Here is a 22,859-nt window from a genome sequence, read left to right as displayed (position 1 = left end):
TCATACGTAGTGGTAAATAAAATGAATTAAAGTTTTAACTTCAACACTACACTATTTTTCGCTCACCTGGGACGTTTTCACTAGTCCGACTAGCGTCTTCAGCAGATGGTTATCAGCAGATGGACATCAACACAGCATCACCATCTGCTGAAGACGCTAGTCGGACTAGTGAAAACGTCCCAGATAACAAAATAGTGTAATGTTGAAGTTAAACTTTAATTGAATTCAATAATGGTTAAATAAATAAATAAATAAATAAATAAATAAATAAATAAATAAACAAATAAATAAATAAATAAATAAATAAATAAATAAATAAATAAATAAATAAATAAATAAATAAATAAATAAATGCATCAATGAATAATTACACACATAAACACTGTAAAACAAAATAACTTGACTTGTTGAGTGTACTATTATATTTTACTTGGTTACATATGTTACAAATTGTGCTATCTTCAGTAGATAACGAGAAATGTTTAATAAGTTAAAGGTACATTCAGAGTCCATACCATTAATAGTCCGGCTGCAAACAATTTTTTTTCAGGTTAGATGGTTTTGCCAGTTAAAGTGTTCTTCCCCAGTAAAAAAAAAAACGTTTTAAATAAGTTATATTTTGGGTTTTGATTTAGGTAAAAACGTTTTAATAACATTAAAATGTCGGGTTATATAAAGGTCATGAAATCGTTTTAAAACGTTTTGTATGAAAACACACTACAATAATATTTTTAAAATGTTTTCTGCTTTTGTTTGACACACTCAAACTCATCACAAGCAATGTCATTTTATTATATATTTATTACTTTGAGTGATTTATCAAAAACGTTAACAGCTGAACGCGACATGCATAATATTAAATCGAACACATGAAATTTGAAATGTCATTGTAAACTATTTTTGTAAACATTTTTGGCCAAATATTTTGTCAACACTTAAATAACATTATGTTAAAATATTTGCACCCAGCAAACACAGAAAATGTTTTTTACAAAACGTTTTAATAACATTTAAATGTCGGGTTATATAAAGGTCGTGAAAACATTTTAAAAACGTTATTGTAAATATATAAATATTTTTGGCAAACATTTCTTGCAAAATACTTTTTTCAACCCCAAAATTCTGTTTAGAATGATTTGTATCAAGTTTTCAAAAATGTTTTTGGAATGTTATTAAAACGTTTTTATACCCTTTATATAACCCGACATTTAAATGTTTTCTGTAAAACATTTGTGTTTGCTGTGCAGTAAATTAACAACAAATGTTATTTAATGTTATGAAAACGTTTTATACCATTGATGTACCCTTTATATAAGCCGACATTTAAACGTTTTCTGACAACCTTTTATAACCTTTTGTGAATGATGTCGAAAACGGTTTGTGTTTGCTGAGTCTTTACTGATTACTATTCTATGGATGTTACAAAATGAGATTACAGGTGAAGTAGAATTGCCACTCCTGCTTTAAATCTCATACCAAAATATGTCGCAGGTCATGAGGATTCAGAAAATGTATAGTTTGACCTACCTACGACTTAGGCAAAAAAAAAAGGTTTGTCTCAAAGCTCGCGCGCGCATTTGTAAATTCGTGAGATTTGGAAAAAAGAAATGCGGATTTTTTTTTTATTTCAAATTTTTTTTTTTTATAGTTTTCCCGGAAAAATTCGGGAAAATCAGTTTTTTCTCCAAATACCATGAAAAAAGTCGGGAATAAAAAAAAATAAAAAAATAAATCGCATTTGGCATTTGTTTTCAAACCACTCGTGAGCTTTGAGACAAACCATTATTTTTTTTGGCCTTATCAATACAGAGTTATGAGCCAAAAGGTCAAAGGTTAAATTGGAAGATCCACAAGGGATGAAATAGATAAAAAGCTCAAATTTGCATGAAAATTGTCTCAAATTATTAGTACTGTTGTCTCAATTCTCATAAAGAATAGATATAACTACCGTATATGTGACAACTCGTTACCTCGGTAAACGTCCATGGAAATACCGTTATCATCAATAGGACTCAATTGGATATGACCTATTTGTGTAAGTGTTGTTATCACAGAAAGAACATAATTTTGAGACAATTTTCATCAAAATTGAAGAATTGTTTCTATTTTAATTTTAACACCTGTGTAGTTCCTTGTTTAACCTTCAACCATTTTGCTCATATCTCCACAACGATAAGTCGCAGATACGTAAAACTATATAAGACTGTAATTAGTTGTACATGCCGGGGTGGCACTCAACTTTAGAAGTGACGGTATGTGCCTGTAATTAGACCTCTTTTAATTGAAATCGAATATATCCCGCGATGGCCTTATTTTAAAATCATACCTGATGACCCCTCCTTTTTTACGTTCGGGTACCCAATGACCCCTTTTTTCTTGAATGTATATTGCCATTTTTGAAAACAATTTTTGCCCGATGACCCATTTGTTCAAAATGTTCTTACATTACCACATGCTTCAACAACATTTTATACCGATAGGCCCTTACTTCTTTACCTCGGTAGGCATATACCCGTCACTTCTAAATTTGAGTGCCCCCGCCCCTTACACAAACCAGAGAAGATGATCTTCTCTGCATAAACACACACCCCAGTACAAGCCACCATCATGTATTTGAATATTGGTCCCTGAAGTGACCTGATAGAATGAATCCTATGGACTGATTCACTTCCACTTTTCTTGCTCCAAATATCCACCAGGTGGCACGTTGGGAAATCGGGGCAATCAGACAATTATAATTCAAATAATTACAATTCAGGGTTGGATTGCATTCAATTGATTGAAATCAATGACTTAAATGACACTTTAAATTAAATATTTTTAAATCATAGACGTATATATCAAAATTGCACAATTGTAAAGAAGTTGTTAATAAAATTTAAAAAAAAAGAGTTTTTGTTTATTGATTGAGATTGGTTATTTTCTGTTTCTTATTCCAACTGTCTAATACATATCTACAATGTATACACATTTCAATACATGTCTATACTGCAGTGAGTGGATACACATTGATCAAAATAATGCTAAGCCAGTCCCAGTGGCATAGCTAGGAGTTGTGGCGCCCGGCGTTGTTCATTTATATAATCCAAATATCAAAAACAAAAAAAAAAAATCATTTTGCTTTTTAAGCAGTTGGATTTTGAAACAAAATGCAAAGATAGCAAAATATTGTATGTTAATTTCTTACTTTGTTATAATGCTAAATCATTTACGTTTTCAGTTCTTGAGCAGTATACAGACTATAATACTGCCCTTTGCGTTCCATCAATTCCTCGTGTGTACCAAGTTCCGCTACTACTCCTCGCTGAATGACAGCAATCTTATCAGCATCATGTATGGTAGACAGCCGATGGGCAATAGTAATACACGTCCGACCCTTCTTAGCTTCATTAAGGGCATCTTGTACAACCTTCTCGCTTTCCGAATCCAAGGCGGATGTAGCTTCATCTAGAAGAAGTAGTTTTGGGTTTCGCACCAAGGCTCGTGCGATCGCAATTCTTTGTTTCTGCCCACCTGAAAGCTGCGTACCTCTTTCGCCTACGTTTGTGTCATACCCAAGTGGTAATTTCTCGATAAAGTTGTGGATGTTAGCCTTCTTGGCGCACTCGATGATTTCAGTAAGCGGTACATCGCGGGTATTATCCCCGTACGCGATATTATACGCGATTGTCCCGTCAAACAAAACTGGCTCTTGAGACACTAAACCCATTTGGGATCTTAACCATTGGATATTCAGATCTTTGACATCAAACTGATCCAGATAAACGCTCCCTTGGAGCGGGTCATATAATCGTTCAGTTAGATTGACCGTAGTGCTCTTTCCACACCCGCTACTTCCAACCAATGCCAAGGTTTCTCCTGGTGTTACAGAAACCGATAATCCTCGAAGTACCTGGACTTTTGGACGCGTTGGGTATTTGAAATATACGTCTTTGAATTGGACTATTGGTGTAAATGATTCCGGTTTGGAACCGTCGTTACTATAACTGTCAATTGGTGGTGATCTATCCAGTAGTTTGAATATATGGCATGCGGAAATTTTCGCTTTGCCATAATCAGGTACGGCGCCAATAACTCGCCCAAGCCCAAAACCGCCGAACACGATAGCTCCAAAAACCAAAAACATATTCTGAAATTCCATTAACCCTTTTCCTACCAAATAACCACCAAAACGAAATACAGCCGCATAGGCGAAATAGATGACGATCTGTGCGAAGGCAAATGTCACCCCAGTAATGATGGAATTCTTTTGACTTTTCATGTACGGATCTTTAAGTATTGATTTGAAGTTACCATATATAACGTTCTCCCTTGTCAATGATACAACGGTCCGAATGTTTACTACTGATTCCAGCACTAGTTTGCCAGCTTGTTCCAGCTCCTCTTTTCTGTTCACACTGCCGTCTTTCATGAGTTTCCAATTAACAGCACTTGCCGCTGCTAATAAAGGAAGAAACCCTAAAACTGCAAGAGTTAGCTGCCATCCAAAATATAGAGCGATGATGATGGCCACTCCCATGTTGCAGAGCGCTTGGAAAATCAAGCCAATCCTGACTCCAGTGATACCTTTAACTTCTGATGTTTCTGTTGAAAGTCTGGTAGTGAGAATCCCTATGCTGTTTTGGTCATCATCAAACCATGCAATATTTTGTCTTAGCATTGCCTTGAAACTCAAATGTCTTAGTCGTAATGTTAATTCTTCACCTGATTTACCAAAAGCCGCGTTCTGAAGTATATTGGAGATCAGGGCAGTTGTTGCTAACACAAGAAACATACCACATAAAAACCTGATGCGTTCGTTAAGTTCATCTGTGTCTTGAATTGCAAATGTTGCAATGATTCTGCTGAACAGATAGGAGTATGCTGGTGATACTCCACCGGCAAAAGCTGATGCAATGATCCCAATTATGATGTACAATGATTCAGGAGAGTTCATCTTCATTATTCTGCGAACACTGAAATTCTTCATCAAATCATTTAAATGTTGTTTCTTCAGTTCTGCTGACTCTTCTGTTTGTTCTTCTTCATTAACACCTGTAACATCAGGTTTATCCACGGATTTCGTCACATCCCTGATGTCCATTACTTTGTCTTCTCTGCGTGAGGCGTTATCATTTCCCTCTTTCAACTTTCCTGTCGCTAACTGTTTGTAAATACCGTCAGGGATCTCCAGTAGATCTTCGTGCTTACCCTTCTCAACGATTCTTCCTTTATCAAAAACACATATCACATCTGCATTTTTGATAGTAGATAATCTGTGCGCAATAACGATTGTAGTACGTCCAATCTTTGCTTTATCAAGTGCGCCTTGCACCAATGATTCGCTCTCAGTATCCAAAGCCGAAGTTGCCTCATCTAACAGGAGGATTTCAGGATCTCTGAGTAATGCTCTGGCAATCGCTATCCTTTGTTTCTGTCCACCTGATAATTTAACTCCACGATCTCCTACAAGTGTGTTATAACCATCTGGTAGAGCTGAGATGAAGTCATGCGCATTGGCTTCCTTAGCAGCCTGGACAATATCATCGTTTGAAGCATCTATCCGTCCATACCTGATGTTTTCTTGAATCGAAGTAGCAAATAATACCGGTTCTTGGTCTACGATACCAATATGCCTGCGCAACCAATTGACATTCAATTCCTTGATGTCATTCCCGTCAATTTCAAGATTTCCATCGTCTATATCATACAATCTTTGAACCAGTCTTACTACTGTACTCTTACCATTGCCGCTTGCTCCTACCAGTGCTACTGTCTCGCCTACGTTTACTTGTAAACTTAAACAATCAAGTATTTTAATATCTTTCCTACTCGGATACGCAAAGTGTACGTTCGTAAAACTAATTTGACCTGTCATTGTTTTGGGTTGAAGTCCTTCGTCACAACTGCTGTCAATTTCAGACTTCCTGTCGATAATCTTCCAGACAAGTGCTGCAGCTCCTCTTGCAGTGGACACATCAGCGAAGTTTGGAGCGGCGTTGCCAAGACTGAAGAAGCCAAACAATACGGAGATGAAGACGACAAATATATCACCTGCACTGATATCACCCCTTAGGACGAGCCTGGTGCCATACCAAAATGCCAAGGAATAGCAGCCGTAAACGCCAAACTGGAATATGCCAATGTAAAGTCCTTGAAGAGTATCTTTTTTGATGCCTTGTCTTTTGGCATGATGGAGGTTTTTGTAGTACCTGGAAAGATAGAGAAGAATTAAACATATGCTTATTTTCATGTCGTGAAGATGAAGTAGATATTTAACATGAACTGAAGCATTAAACAATAATATAACTTTTTTAAGCTGAAGGAGGATGAATTCAACTTTCTAAAATGTGCCTTTTGGTTATCGGAAAGGAACGAAAAAGATGAACAAATAATTTACTTGGCACCACCGGGATTCGAACCACGGGTCTTTCTCGGGCTCGGCACGGCCAACAAAAGCGTGCGTATATGGCTTTGGCTGATTGCATCATTGCATCACATGGGAATCATGCATGCGCGGTGGTTTTGTTATCCGCGCCGCGTCATTGTATCACGTGGGATTCATGCATGTGTGGTGATTTTCGTTGTAAGATTTTATACGGTTTGGGTTGGAGACAATGTATAAAAAGACATACCGGATAATCTGATACTTGCCGGACCAAACAGCCTCCACACTGCTTATTCGGTTATTGTCTTTTTAACTCAACCGATTAAACAAAGAAACAACTCTGTGTTTTTCAGGTATCATTAATTCCTGGGCTGTGCATGATAAGTATTATACTAATATGTGACCATCCATCTCAAACCCCTCGTAAAGTCGGCAAATTGAATTTCGAGTTACAGTCCAAAATGTGCATAAAGCTTGTATTCATAAGGTACCTAATAATTGTCCTGCAAGTTTCTCATTTCAGTCCAGTCATATACCAATCTTTAATCCTATTGTTCAAGAGGATAATAAGCTTATACTTATAGTAAATAGCTTTAGTCTTTGTTTGCTTTGGCTAAATCCTGTTCAAGTGGTGGGTTAACCAGCAATTAACAATGAGAGGACATTCCTGAACCTCGTTGACTTGGGGATGATTTGAAGTGACCGCCAATTATGACCATTTGATATTTAATACCAGCAATGTAGAAAAAGAGATATATTGTAGCACCAAAATAATGTACCTTTTTACAGAAGGAGCAAAGTTTAACAAGCCATAACTCCACTTCTGGATATCGTTTGAAGTCAAATGATATATCATTGTAAAGCTTATGATATATATTTTCTAAACATGGAAGAAAACAAAATTGACCAGGGGCCGACTTTACGAGCGTTTCGACGTGGATGGTCACATATATTCAACTGTATTCACCAATCACACATTAGTATACTTTAACACGCGTTTTTCCTACACAAAATGTAGTATGGTATAATCGGTTTCAGTAACCATTGTGTAAATTATGATAATGGCATGGTAACTCTTAAGTGGGAAATTTTAGACATTGTTTAGTATTGTATCTTCAAAGGAAAAAAAAGAAAAATTAAACACGCATAAAGTTCACTCACAAACATATCAACTTAATCGTCTGCAAGTATGTTGTATGCCAACAGGGGTTAAAATAAAGTGGCTCTGTTTTTCGTAAAAATGGAGGCAAATTATTGCTCCTTAAGTTCAATGGATTTAAGAAATGAATAGTGTGCACTATCTGCGATGTAAAAGGTGAAAAATAAAAACAAAGATCATTGAATCATATTGAAGCTTTCTGACCTTTTAAGACTTTGGTGTGTAACGTACTATTCTCTATCTGAAATCGCTAGATGGATATTTTTCCTTATTTTTTTTTATTTTTTTGTATGAAAGTTGAAGTAATTTTGACTTAACATTTCTGGGATCAACGAATTTTTACATTTTTGAAAGTATTTTTAGAATAGAACTGATTTGTTGTCCCCTGTACGATCGGGTCTTTTTGAAGGCCATAGTCTCGAAGGCCATAGTCTCAAAATACTGCTTGGCAGACGACAAAATAATATTTTACCCTTTTTTAGGGGGGGGGGAGGTAGAGTATAATTTGGATTTTCGTCATACATCCTCATTACGGTTTCATGAATGTATTTGTTGGTTTAAATTTGCTGAATGAATGAGACCTATGTTATATTTCCCAAATTATGTAAAATTTTAATCAAATTAATTATAAATACTACATAGTTCTGTGGTAAATTTTACTTAAATGTTACGAGGTTTTGTATTTACATAACGTCATATAAAGCTTCTCTCCTTTCAACATTTTTGTTTTTCACACTTTTTAATATTTAACAGTCCTCGAAGTAAATTTATAAATCTAATAATATGTACTTAAAGGGCATTTCGTGATCCACAGCATCATCCCCACTTTTTCTCAAAAAAAGTTGAGATTTTTATATCACTGGAAACCTCTGGCTACATAATGTTTATGTACAAAATATTTCTTGCAGATTAATTCGTTTTGCAAAGATATCGTGATATTTGAATTTCGTTCTGGTGCACCAGAACGAAATTACAACACATTGTCTATGGAGCAGTGTAATACACATAATCATTCATATCTCGCAAACGCAATATCGGAATCAACTGAAATTTTGGGAATAAGCTTTTTTCGTGGATATCTACTGAAAAATGTCATAAAAAGAGGATGCTAGGATCACGAAATCCTCCTTTAAAGTGCATGTAGCTGGGAGGAAACCCCATCAATCATATGAATATTTTGATCTATCGTATTGAAGATATACAATTTTGTTCCTAAAACTCTTACAAAATTTTCAAATGATGGACGGCTTTTCCTCCCAGTTAGCTATACATACACATACATACATATCGGATTAATTAATTTTGTGGATTTCAAACCGGTAATTTCTTTTGTTTCTTGTTTCATACATGTATTTGTGAACATTTTCTAACTCAGTAATGATTGTGAAAGTAAACCATTTTTGTGCTATACATAAAAGTAAATAAATCCTTACCGTGCACTGCAAAGATGTTTAAACTACTATATTTAGCATGGGTTAGCATGGTACAAGTAAGAACTCTTTGAAGTTATTATTAAAATCCTCTTTTAAAGTTAAATGACTTGACTTAACATTCCTTGTTAACGCTGCCTCATAAACAATTATGGTATAACTCATAAGGCAAGATCAATAGCGTAATGGTCTGATTAGCCGATATACGCCATATAAATATATATATATATATATAAATATGACGTATAATTTATCGATGTGAAACTTTTCATGATGCTGGGAGACGTATTTAGATAATATGATTAATTTCTTGGTAAAATTTACGATGGCAGCTGTAAATGGCTTCTAAAATAACTTATGAGAAGAACGCAAGAGCCTCTTAAATATATCGTAACCCAGCAAACACAAAAACGTTTTAAAACGTTTTAAATAAGTTATATTTTGGCTTTTGGTTTAGGTAAAACGCATTAATAACATTAAAATGTCGGGTTATATAAAGGTCATGATAACGTTTTAAAACGTTTTGTATGAAAACACACTACAACAATATTTTTTGTAATGTTTTCAAACAATGTTATTGTAAACTATTTTTGCAAACATTTTTGCCCAAATATTTTGTCAATATTTAAATAACATTATGTTACAATATTTGAACCCAGCAAACACAGAAATGTTCTTACAATGTTTTTTTCAAAACCTTTTAATAACATTTAAATGTCGGGTGATATAAAGGTCATGAAAACGTTTTAAAACGTTATTGCAAATATTTTGGGCAAATATTTTTCGCAAAATATTTTTTCAACCCCAAAATAAAATTCTGTTTAGAATGTTTTGTATCAACTTGTGTGTTCAAGAATGTTTTTGGAATGTTATTAAAACGTTTTTATACCCTTTATATAACCCACCATTTAAACGTTTTCTGTAAAACATTTTTGTTTGCTGAGCAGTAGATTATCAAAAAATGTTTTTTAAGGTTATGAAAACGTTTTATACCCTTTATATTACCCGACATTTAAACGTTTTTTGACAACCTTTTATAACCTTTTGCGAATGATGTCGAAAACGTTTTGTGTTTGCTGGGAAGGGCGTTGAATGATGTCAAGACAGTCCATTTTGTCATGCTGTTAAATATATTTTAATTCGCGGGTAACCGGTATTTCAGAAAAGGGTGTAGCTTTGAATTGATGTGATGGGATTCAACTTTATTCAATATCTACACTGACCTACAGGTCTCACGATTTAAATTACCATGATCCAATTGAATACAGTCCGTGAAGGCATTGAGAAAAATAGCATAAATGAGAAATATTTCAAAGGTTAATGTTCGAGATGAATAGAACATGTTAAACTTTATCATGCATATATAGGTGCGCATATCAACGGCCTTTACAATATTTTCTCATATTCTCGATTAGGTATGAGCTAATAATATAATAGAATATAATAAAATGAAATCATAAATTATTACAAATAAACTTCGTCTTCATGCAACCGTCTATATTATTTTAATTATGTTCTCTTGAAAGCAAGTAGAAGTATTATATTGTCAACCTTCAAATTGGCATTAAGTAATCGTATAATTCTTGTATTTCCGTTCTTAATATAACTTTTTCATGTATGTTGGATGCAGATGTCTGATTTCTGCTACTACAATGTAAGTGTTGTGTCAATAAAACTTGATTGATTGATATGACTGTGCTATTTCAAATGGCGAGTTAGCTTACTCGATATGGTTATCCATGAATGTCAAATAAAAATTGATTTCTTTTTTTCCACCATGTATTGATCAACCTACAATTATAACAATAGAGACTGGTCAGTCAGTTAGCGTTCAGAATATTTGCACATAACATAACATTGCAAATACGATTGCTATGTCGCCTTTTCAGCTTAATTGGAAGAAATGACAAAGCACTATTTATATTATTGGCAACCAAGGAAACATACATGAAGGTCTGGTATAATTTTATCATTGGTTGCCATTGTAAAGCACTTATTTAATTTAAATAATAAACAAAAATGACAACGTAAAAATAACCAATATACAAATTTAAAATGTGTCAAGCAAGCTTTGCACAATAAAACGAAGCAAAAAAATAAATACATATGTACGCATGTATACCCCTTACCGTTTACTTTCCTTCTCTTCCCCACCAAAAGCCACCACTGTACGTATAGCTGATAAGACCTCCTCTGCAATGCTCCCCGCCTTTCCATAACCTCCCAGCTCACGTTGCGTAAGTCTACGAGTAAATCTTGCAGTGATGGTGGTAGCTGGAAGAATAATCACACCTACAAATGAAAGGATCACTAAAGCCAATTCCCAACTTTTTACAAACCCCAAGATCAACCCACCAATACATGTTGTCGTGTATTGTAAAATAGTTCCTAATTTCTCTCCAATTCCCGTTTGAATCTGAGCGATGTCATCAGAGAAACGACTGGCAAGATCCCCCGACTTCTGAGCGTCAAACCATGTAATGTCCTGGTGTAGGATCGAATTGAAAAAATGTAATCGGATGTTGTGAACCTGACGTTCGGCTGTTAGAGTCCAGAATGCACCCTGTAAGAAAGCAACGACTACTACACAGAGTCCTACATAAACGTAAGTTATTGACAATTCAACGATGTCTTCCTCTGGTATAGAAAATTCCGTTGTATTTGTGGTCATATTATTTGTTACTGATCCAAGTTCAATAAATGAATCAACTATATTTCCTATTAATAATACAACTGTCGGGAATGCTGCACCATGGCCGATCGATCCTAGTGTTGCTAAAATTATCAGCAAAACATCGAGCCTAGTACAGAAGCGAAATAGTTGAAAAAATCCAACCGGGTCTATTTCATCGCTGTCAATTTTATCATTATTATTATTATTATGATCTTGCGATATATCATCCTTTTGACCATTTTTAGCACCAGGCTGTAAATCATGGAGATTACCACCATGTTCTAATGTATTGATATCAACACGATCTTTTGTCGATCCACCATTGGCTTGTGAGTGATCCACTGGATAGCCTGTTAGTTGACCATTTGTAGTGTCAATTTCCATTTTGGCTGATATTGTTATATCTTGATCACTATCCTGATCTTCCTGTGAATCCATACTGCAGTCTTCGTATTCACAGTAATCTCGGCAGTATCCCTTTCAAACCACCACGATGTACAATACAGTATTGAGGAGGGTCTAAGCCAGCAACAGCATACTGATTGTTAAATCAATACTATCCAGCTGATATAATACAAGAACTGTCTTTAAAAAAAGACAACGCCATGGATGAAGATCTTTTTTCATAATTTGCATCGATAAGTACCTGGAATGCTGGTAAATTGTTTTGTGTGTGGAATACTTAACCGGATGGGAAATACCGGTATTTATTGGTTAAAACCACAAATTGCATACTGGGATTTACCGTGTAATAGTCGAGAATTTTCTTGTTGAAAGATGAATTGAAATTGTGTGCTGCAATACATTTAATTCATAATTATAACGAAAAGCTCAATGGAAATCACATCCACCAAGTTTTACGACAATCCAACGATCTATACTCAGATGACCTTGATATGACATTGATTTTTGCGCTTAATTTTGAATACATGCACCAAATTTTATGACAGTCCCCCAATCAATACTCAGTTTAACTTTGACACGACTTTGAACATTTTGAAAATCCAACAACCTATTCTCATTTGATCTCAGCTTACCCTGGCATGACCTTAAACATTTTTTGCCTTTTTTTTTGTCTATTACCAATGTTTAGTATTACTATAAAAATGCATTTTTTAGTTAAATAGATAAAAATGCTTATGCCATCCCACTCTCTTTGAGATAGCAACGTTTGCGCGGTATTTTTTGTGGGACATGAGAGCACATGAGACGCATCAAATTGCATTCTGAATACGAGGAATGTCCTTCTGATATCAAATAATTTCTTCTTTTTTTTCAATTCGCCATATAATACAAATATTATGGCAAATTAGTTAAAATTGGTAATTTAGACATTTAACAGTCCAAGAAGTAAACTTTATCAATCTAACTGAATGATTTGTACTTTAAAATGTGCATAGCTATATGAGGAAAAGCCGTCCATCATTTGAAAATCTTGACCCATTCGTATTGAAGATAATTATACATTTTTTCCCTCAATACAAAAGGTCAACATTTTCAAATGATTGAAGTTTTTCCTACATTCACTAAGCACATATCATTAGATTTATAAAGTTTATTTCGAGGACTGTTGAATAGCAAAAATATCAATCATGAATCTCCCATAAAATGTGTATTATATCGACAATTCAAAAAAAAAAAAAAAAAAGTGACCAGGCTACTCAATCCGATCAATCTTCTTTCAAATAGTATTTTGTTCGGAACGTACTAATTTTCCAGGACTGATTGTTAGGCCTTTAAGTAGAGTTTAATGCCAAACATCGCTAAAACATTATAGGCCCTAAATATTATTGTATTTCTAAATGGATATCGTCGTTGACAAAAGAAAATATGTTTAATAAATATATTAACTATTTCATTGATAGTATTTTCCACAATGTTCATCCATAAATATATAGAGAGTATTATCTTTTTACAATTTAAGCGTTTAGTATGTTCACAGTCAAGATTCTATTACTCATAGTGCCTGTTTATCTGTTTGTTTATTTGCTTGTTTGTTTGTTTGTTTGTTTGTTTGTTTGTTTGTTTAAGTAATTGACGACTCCTTCCGTCCGTGTTACATGAGCCTAAAATGTCTTGCCCTTCTTTATTTTTCTTTTCTTAATTTTATGTTTAAGATAATTTAGTTTTGTTTTTACTGTCTACCAATTGATTTACAGTTGGCCAGTTATTTGGTGAATGAAATCGCACCGCAGTAGCCTACGGATCTTGAAATTATCCCGGGGAATGACTCGCTAAACACACGAAAATAAATAGGTCGAACACTGGATCTAAACTAAAATTATGTATAATTCTGCAACTCATACTAGATAAAGTGTCACATCATAAGGCCTAAAAATTGTTTGATTGGAACTACCCAGAGACCTAGTCAGCCGTGCAAGACATGGGAAGACATTGCGTAGTGATATTTGAATAATTAATAAATTGAAAGAAAATAGCGCCAAAACAGTACATACTAAAGTAAATTATACATTTAAGATAGTCTTATTATGTGGCTTCATCAAAAATACCCAACAAACACAAATATGTTTTAAAACGTTTTAAACATGTTATATTTTGGGTGTTGGTTTAGATAGAAACGTTTACATAACATAAATGTCGAGTTATATAACGGTCATGGAAACGTTTTAAAACGTTTTGTATGAAAACACACTACAACAATATTTTTCAAATGATTTCAAAATGTTATTGTAAAATATTTTTTGCAAACATTTTTTGCCGAATGTTGTGCCAAGACTTAAATAACATTATGCGAGAATATTGTAGTTGGTTATCAACAAATGTTTTTGAATATTATGAAAACGTTTTATAGCCTTTATATAATCCTTTATATAAGCCGACATTTAAACGTTTTCTGACAACCTTCTTAACCTTTTGCGAATGATGTCTAAAACGTTTTGTGTTTGCCGGGTAAGTAGTTTCGGGTTTCGAACCAAGGTTCTTGCGATCGCAATTCTTTATTTCTTCGTACCTGAAAGCTGCATACCTCTAGATATTTACTTAAAAATGTGATACATATATTGTAGATCATAATAATTACTATTAATAATTCGAATAACATTTTTTTTTATACAAACACATTATTTTGACCACACTTTTTGATCATTTTTTGAACAGTAAACTATTTCTTCTCAATTTGTTTTCATTTTTTGTATGAAATTAATTACCATTAATAGTAAAGTTCATATTGTAATGAGATACCATTACAAAATAGTATGGGAATAAGCATTATTTGTAACAAAGACGCATATAGGCGCCCAAAATATAATAGGCCAACTGGCTATATACTTTCACAAAATACAATCCATATTGAATACTATGCATTCATTCTTTCATTCATTTTATATTCTTTCATTCATTAAATGCATTCATTCACTCATTCATTCATTCATTTATTAATTTATTCATTCATTCGTTTATTCATTCATTCATTCACTTGATCATTGAAACATTTAAATAATTATAAGGTACACTACTCTGTTGGTCTTAAATCTTCCACCCTTCTAACTATGCATGTTGCACAATGTTGAATTTCACAATGATTTAAACAGGCAATATCCGAATGAACTTAATAATTACTATAATAATTCGAATAACATTTTTTCGAATAACATAACTACAAAAATAGCACGTATTGGTATTTTAAATGTAGTTCCTATGTTGAATATAAAGGCAGTGTAATTTCTCTATAGAAAGGACAGCATTTAGGTTTTCAGTTCTTGAGCAGTATACAAACTGTGATACTGCCCTTTGATTTCCATCAATTCATCGTGTGTACCAAGTTCCGCTACTACTCCTCCCTGAATGACAGCAATCGTCTCAGCATCATGGATAGTAGACAACCGATGGGCAATAGCAATACACGTGCGGCCTTTCTTTGCTTCATCAAGGGCATCTTGTACAGCCTTTTCGTTTTCCGAATCTAAGGCGGATGTAGCTTCATCTAGTAGCAGTAGCTTTGGGTTTCGAACTAATGCTCTCGCGATCGCAATTCTTTGTTTCTGCCCAGCTGAAAGCTGCGTACCTCTTTCACCTACGTTTGTGTCATACCCAAGTGGTAATTTCTCGATAAAGCTGTGGATGTTAGCCTTCTTGGCGCACTCGATTATTTCAGTAAGAGGTACATCGCGGGAATTATCACCGTACGCTATATTATACGCGATTGTCCTGTCAAACAAAACTGGTTCTTGAGACACCAAGCCAATGTGAGATCTTAACCACTGAATATTCAAATCCTTAACATCAAACCGATCCAGGTACACATTCCCTTGGTGTGGATCATATAATCGTTCCGTTAGATTGACCATTGTGCTCTTTCCACACCCGATACTTCCCACCAATGCCAAGGTTTCGCCTGGTGTTACAGTAACCGATAATCCTCGAAGTACTTGGACGTTTGGACGCATTGGATAATTGAAATACACGTCTTTGAAGTCAACTATTGGTGTAAATGAATCCGGTTTGGAACCTTCTGTGCAATAACTGTCAATTGGTGGTACCCTATCTAGAAGTTTGAATATATGGCTTGCGGAAATTTTCGCCTTGCCATAATCAGGTATAACAGTAATTATACGCCCAAGCCCACGGCCGCCGAACACAATTGCCGCAAAAACCAAAAAAATATTCTCGAATTCCATAAGTCTGTTCGCTACTAAATAACCACCTAAACGAAATACAGATGCATATGCGAAATAGATGACAACCTGAGCGAAGGCAAATGTCACCCCAGCAATGATGGAGTTCCTTTGACTTCTCATGTATGGATCCTTTAGTATCGATCTGAAGTTACTATATATATCTTTCTCCCTGGTCAGTGATACAACAGTGCGAATGTTTTCTATTGATTCCAGAACCAATTTACCAGCTTTTTCCTGCTCATCTTTTCTGGCAACATTGCTTCCTGAAAAGAGTTTCCAATCAATACCACCCGTCAGTGCTATTAAAGGAAAAAAACCCAAAATTGCGAGAGTCAACTGCCATCCAAAATATAGAGAAATGATAATGGCTACTCCCATATTGCAGAACACTTGAAAAATGAAGCCAATCCTGACTCCAGTGATACCTTTAACTTCTGATGTTTCTGTTGACAATTTGGTAGTAAGGATCCCTATGCTGTTTCGGTCATCATCAAACCATGCAATATTTTGTCTTAGCATTGCCTTGAAACTCAAATGCCTCAATCGTAGAGTCAATTCTTCGCCAGATTTACCAAAGGCTGCGGTATGAATTACATTGGAGATAAGCGCAGCTGTTGCTAACACAATAAACATACCGCATAGAAACGCGATTTGTTCGTTTAGTTCATCTCTGTCTTGAATTGCAAATGTTGCAATGATTCTGCTGAAAAGATAAGCATATACAGGTGACACTGCACCGGCAACGGCTGATGCAATGGTCCCAATTACGATGTACAATGATTCAGGGGAGTTCAGCTTCATAATTTTGCCGATGCTGAAATACTTTTTCACGTCAATTTCATCTTGTTTCTTCAGCTTAGCTGCCTTTTCCTTTTCATCTTCTTTATCAACGACTTTAACATCAGATTCATTCACAGATTTCACCACATCTCCGATGTCTTTCAGAATTTGTTCTTGATTGAGCGATGATCTACCCTTTCTTTCTTTCAACTTTCCTGTTGCTAACTCTCCGTAAATACCGTCAGAGATCCCCATTAGATCTTCATGTTTACCCTTCTCAACGATTGTTCCTTTATCAATAACACATATGACATCTGCATTTTTGATAGTAGATAGTCTGTGTGCAATAACGATTGACGTACGTCCAAGTTTAGCTTTATCAAGTGCGTTTTGCACCAATGACTCGCTCTCCGTATCCAATGCCGATGTTGCCTCATCTAACAAGAGAATTTCAGGATCTCTGAGTAATGCTCTGGCAATCGCTACCCTTTGTCTTTGTCCACCTGATAATTTAACCCCACGGTCTCCTACAAGTGTGTCATAACCATCTGGTAGAGCTGAGATGAAGTCATGGGCATTGGCTTCAATTGCAGCTTTGACAATGTCATCGTTTGAGGCATCTATCCGTCCATACCTGATGTTTTCTTGAATCGTAGTGGCAAATAACACCGGCTCTTGATTAACGACACCAATATGCCTGCGCAGCCAACTGACATTCAATTCTCTGATGTCATTCCCATCAATTTCAATCTTTCCATTGTTGATATCATACAATCTTTGAACTAGTCTTGCTGTTGTGCTTTTACCATTGCCACTTGCCCCTACAAGTGCCACTGTCTCACCAACATTAACCTGTAAGCTTAAACCATCAAGTACTTTAATATCTTTCCTACTCGGATACGCAAAGTGTACGTTCTCAAAATGAATTTGACCTTTCATCGTGTCGGGTATGATTCCTTCATCGGAACTGCTATCAATTTCAGACTTCCTATCGATGATCTTCCAGACAACTGCTGCAGCTCCTCTTGCAGTGGCGATTTCAGTGAAGTTAGGTGCGACGTTGCCAAGAGAGAAGAATCCAAGTAAAACGGCGGCGAAAACTGTAAATATATCACCTGCACTTATATCACCCCGTAGGACAAGTCTTGTGCCATACCAAAATGACAACGAATAGCAACCGTAGATGGCAAAGTAGAAGATGCCTATGAAAAGCCCTTGAATTGTGTCTTTCTTTATGCCATGTCTTTTGGCGTGATGGAGATGGTTGTAGTACCTGATAAAAGAAAAAGAAAGATGAAACGATTATTGCAACTAAAGGACTCGCAGTAAACACCAACGTTATTAAACAAACAGTTTTGCTTCTGGTGCTAATGAAATGAAGACAGTAGACAAAACGACCAAGGCTTAGCCTAACTCCAACCACAAGCCTGCAGACTTTGTAGTGCATAATTATTATACCGGGATATTATATTAACTAAGTCGGCCCAGATTTATATTGACCAGTTTACCCCTATAATTATACTAGATTCTACTATACTAGATGTATTTATGACATTTTGCTTCCGGGCCAAAGTACTGACCCTATCGCCCTGAGGGGGGTTGGTAGGAAGTGCTCTATGTACCACTCCACCTACTGAAGGTTAATGTGATTTGAAGTAGTTAAAGGAGCTGAACATCATGTGGCCCATGCTGTTTTTATAATAATGATCATTTTGTCTATGGTACACATCAACTACACCGGGTAAATAATTCTTTTAGTACGGTCGGGAAAATTAACCACTCCTAGCGAATCACTTGGTTGCCAGTGACCTCATCGAAATTGACTCTGATGTACACAATTTATACCTTTGATCTTCGATGCCTACATTTCGACTCTGGGTAGAAAACTAAAGTATGAAAATATCGCTTCATTTTTGGTCTCATTATAAACCTTTTCTTTGACGTGTACAAGAACATGTGTGTTGAAAGACTACGGTAAGCTTACATATTACCCTAAGTCTATTAAACATGTTAAACACGGCGGAACAAAATCGCCATGCGTGGCTGTTGAAGAAGTAGTGGATTCAATCTACTATTAGTCATACTGCTTTTATTTATCCCGGAATGTTTAAGCAGCCGGATACATGTTTAAGAAGAAGAAGAAGGAGAAGAAGAGGGGAAGAAAACAAAACATAATCCTTACCGTTTACTTTCTTTCTTTTCCCCACTAAAAGCCACCACAGTACGTATAGCTGATAAGACCTCCTCTGCAATGCTTCCCGCCTTTCCGTAACCTCCCAGCTCACGTTGCGTAAGTCTACGTGTAAATCTTGTAGTGATCGTGATAGCGGGAAAAATAATCAGACCTACGAAAGAAAGAATCACTAGGGCCAATTCCCAACTTTTCACAAATCCCAAGATCAATCCACCAATACAGGATGTCGTGTATTGTAATATAGTTGCTAGTTTTTCTCCAATTCCCTTTTGGATCTGAGCTATGTCATCTGAAAAACGGTTGGCAAGATCACCTGAGGTCTGAGTGTCAAACCATGCAATATCTTGGTGAAGGATCGAATGGAAGAATTTTAGTTGGATGTTGTGAACCTGGCGCTCGGCAGTTAAAGTCCAGAATCCAACTTGTAGGAAAGCAACAGCTCCTACACAGAGTCCAATGTAAACATACGTAATAGAAAATTCAACAATTTCTTCTGATGAAAAATCGAGGTCAGTGTCGGTGGTGGTCATATTTTTTATTGACCCAAGTGCAATGAATGAATCCGTTATTTTCCCTAAGTATAGTATGACAATCGGTAAAGCTGCACCGTGGGCGATCGACCCTAAGGTTGCTAAAATTATCAGCAAAACATCGAGTTCAGTACAGAAGCGAAATAGCTGAAAAATCCAACCGGTTTTAATTGATCACTTTTGACACTATCTTGCGATATAACATCCTTTTGACCATTGTTAGCATCGGACTGTATATCATAAAGGTCGCCATCAGTTTCTGATATTTTTATATCTCCACAATCTGTTGTCGAATCATCATTGGCTTGTGAGTGATCAACATGGGGACCCGCTGCTGCATCAATTGTAGCCTCTATTTCCATTTTTGCTGGTTTTGGTTTGTCTTGATGAGCACTACGTACGCTTTAATATCTTTCGTGGGATTTCTCAGTCCTCTACAGCAACTAAAAGGCTGCGCATGCTGCAAGCAACAGAAATTAAATCACTACAATCGCAAATCTGATTAATAATAATATAATATAACAAATGCATATAAGATCAAGGCACACAACAATGCAACAAGGCACTTGTGCTGTGAACTTTGAAATTCTTTTCACTGGGATCTCAAGGACACAGTCCGTACTTACCCCTTATTATGCACCATTTAAATATTTGTTAAATAAAGGTTATTGAACTAAGCCATTTGGAAATGAGTCTATTTTGGCTTATAGTGGTTTGCGACCTTTTCTTCTTGAAACGCAGCTATATATTATTTTGAAATATTTATATAATCCATTTAATGTATCATTTGTTATGCGAAAAATTAATTTGAAATACTAAAAGTTGTTCGTCCAGAATTACAAATACATTTCCAGAATTGCAGAATATTTCGTCAATGACACGCCTGCTATTTATTATGACAAATGTTTAATTTGTCAAATAAGACTAATTGATATTTTCCATGCATATTCGTGTTTTCCGGGGTTTTCTTTCAATACACTTACATTGGTTTTAGTCATGATCGTTAGTAGAGTGTGTACGTTGTGCGATGCGGTTTTCGTGAAAGCATCACTGCAAAATAGTTCATAACAATACTATTGCACTATTTGATATTTATACAAATAAATATTTCACAAAATTATGATAATCGATGGATTTTAAGTAGGTATTTCTTTAAAACTAAACGGAGTAGAAACTTCATATTATTTGTTGTGTAGAATACATGATACACACAAATTTAATATCTTTGCGCAAATTTATCACTTCCTTCAATATATTTATTCAATACATTTCGTTCTATACATTTGTATCATAAGAAGAGTTGTTTTTGTTGTTACAAATTATACAAATTTATTTTCCATCATAAAAAACATAAAAATACAATAATAATAACAATAATAATAACAAAAAAACCCGATGGATAGGATGCAATCCCAAGTAAAAAGACTTACAATATTGGACACTTTTATATCATCATTTTCCCACATTAACATGCACATAATAAAGAACGTACTCCAAGACTAATATTTTAATATTTACATACATTATAACGATATGATAGAAACATTGCATTGGTGTAAACTTCACGACCGTTGAACTAATCAACTCATAATCAACCTCATTATTGTGTTTAAATGCCTCAAAGGCAATGCACCAAATTATTTAAGTTCTCAATTATTTTTTACAAATTCATTTCACTCATATCCAACTAGACATCAGCTTTCGAATACACTTGTTGCTCATCATTCAAAAACCAATGCTGCTGAGCCTACCTTTAGAACAAGGTCTGCAATTACTTGGAATAAACTTCCACAAAATGCTCGCCTACATTTTGATCTTTTAACCATTTAATAAACCAATTCAAAAACATTCTTCAAATTGACCATTTAAAGGCAAACAATTATTTTAGTTTCAATACCTTTAGAGTATTAGCTCTTTCTTTTCTGTATTGTGTATTATAATTATATGCACTATTAGCTAGTTCTTATATTAAATTGTAATTTTATATTTGCTTAAGTGTATTTTGTATATGTAATTGTACCTATATTTCTGTAAATCAGGGCCTTCTAGGAAAGTAGTGCTAGACACTGAATGTTGTAACTATGTATAAAGAAAGCTTAAATTATATAATAATGAAATAATAATTAACTTTTTAACAAATATGTTGAATTTCGTATGGGCATCAGTTGCAGCACCAGTAATTTATTTCGGGGAGGGCGTGGGCAAAGTGAATTTCAGGGTGGCAAAATCAACCAATTTTGTGCTTATTACCGGAAAAAATGGAAATTTACGTAATTTGGAGGGTTTCACCTCAAAAAATGGAAGGAGGGGGGACAAGAAAAAAATTGGTGGGGCAAAGGAATGTTATTTCCATGATTTTATCTGTATACTTTCACTGATATCATTCACAAAATCAAGTACAGTGATTGTGTAGAGTGGTTATTTCTAAAATCATAATTGTTTTATAAAAGTATAATTCTTTTACACAAAAAACACATTGTACAAGCCTATAAACCAACGAGTTTGAAATAATTATATTATTCATCATCTTTAAACCTTATTAAATTATCCACCATTTTTTCGAAATTTATAGTATCTTCGAAATTCTTTAAAAAAATCAAGTAAAAATGCATTGTCATCAGTATTGTGATTAAACGGCAACATAATGTCATTACTGCATGACTTAAAATGCCAGAAATACTTTTATAATTCTTTGCCCGTTAGGTTACTACAACGTGTACAAGATAGTTTCATATGATTTTGTTAATGCTTGCGACACACTGGACACACACACCCCACATTGTTTCAGAAAAACAACCTACATTTGTACCAGAATCAAAGATATCATTAAAAAATATTAATATACTCAAATAAACATAATCTTTTAATAAAGATAATGGGAAATGCAATCAAATCAAACCTTTTTAAATGCACGATCACCTAAGAGGAAGAGGGAGAGCGAGTTCCCGGGTTCAAGCCCCAGCTGTGCCCAAGGATTATATGTGCACTTGGTTTATCCCGATTCCTTGCTCGCTCTCGCAGGTTTTCTCCTGGATCTCGGGTTTCCTCCTGCTTTCAAAAATCGGTGATTAGTTGTTAGGTTATTAAA

General features: G+C 35.0%; 2 protein-coding genes across 2 annotated transcripts; both read right to left on the bottom strand.

The window, feature by feature from the left end:
- Window positions 1-3,208: 3,208 nt before the first annotated feature.
- Window positions 3,209-12,066, bottom strand: LOC140157883 (ATP-dependent translocase ABCB1-like). The gene is made up of 2 exons (XM_072181131.1): window positions 11,086-12,066; window positions 3,209-6,191 (listed from the first exon to the last, which is right to left on the bottom strand). Exons 1-2 carry the CDS (start codon window positions 12,012-12,014, stop codon window positions 3,209-3,211), a joined length of 3,912 nt encoding a protein of 1,303 aa, XP_072037232.1. The 5' UTR covers window positions 12,015-12,066.
- A 3,007-nt stretch (window positions 12,067-15,073) lies between these two features.
- LOC140157882 (ATP-dependent translocase ABCB1-like) lies at window positions 15,074-20,769 on the bottom strand. The gene is made up of 3 exons (XM_072181130.1): window positions 20,755-20,769; window positions 19,230-19,918; window positions 15,074-18,320 (listed from the first exon to the last, which is right to left on the bottom strand). Exons 1-3 carry the CDS (start codon window positions 20,767-20,769, stop codon window positions 15,335-15,337), a joined length of 3,690 nt encoding a protein of 1,229 aa, XP_072037231.1. The 3' UTR covers window positions 15,074-15,334.
- Window positions 20,770-22,859: the final 2,090 nt, after the last annotated feature.

The sequence above is a fragment of the Amphiura filiformis genome, chromosome 7 (genome assembly GCF_039555335.1).
Source record: "Amphiura filiformis chromosome 7, Afil_fr2py, whole genome shotgun sequence".
In the NCBI taxonomy this organism is placed as follows: domain Eukaryota; kingdom Metazoa; phylum Echinodermata; class Ophiuroidea; order Amphilepidida; family Amphiuridae; genus Amphiura; species Amphiura filiformis.
Note: the sequence above shows the minus strand (reverse complement) of the source record. Positions and strands in the feature narration are given on the sequence as shown.

Bases quoted from the DNA above. Each gene is read 5' to 3' on its own strand.
- LOC140157882 (XM_072181130.1), bottom strand. The intron at 18,321-19,229 runs GTAAGGATTATG...TTCTTTTATCAG, and splicing joins GAAAAGAAAGAAAGTAAACG to GTACTACAACCATCTCCATC.
- LOC140157883 (XM_072181131.1), bottom strand. From the start codon at position 12,014: ATGGAAATTGACACTACAAATGGTCAACTAACAGGCTATCCAGTGGAT. The intron at 6,192-11,085 runs GTAAGGGGTATA...CTATCTTTCCAG, and splicing joins GAAGAGAAGGAAAGTAAACG to GTACTACAAAAACCTCCATC.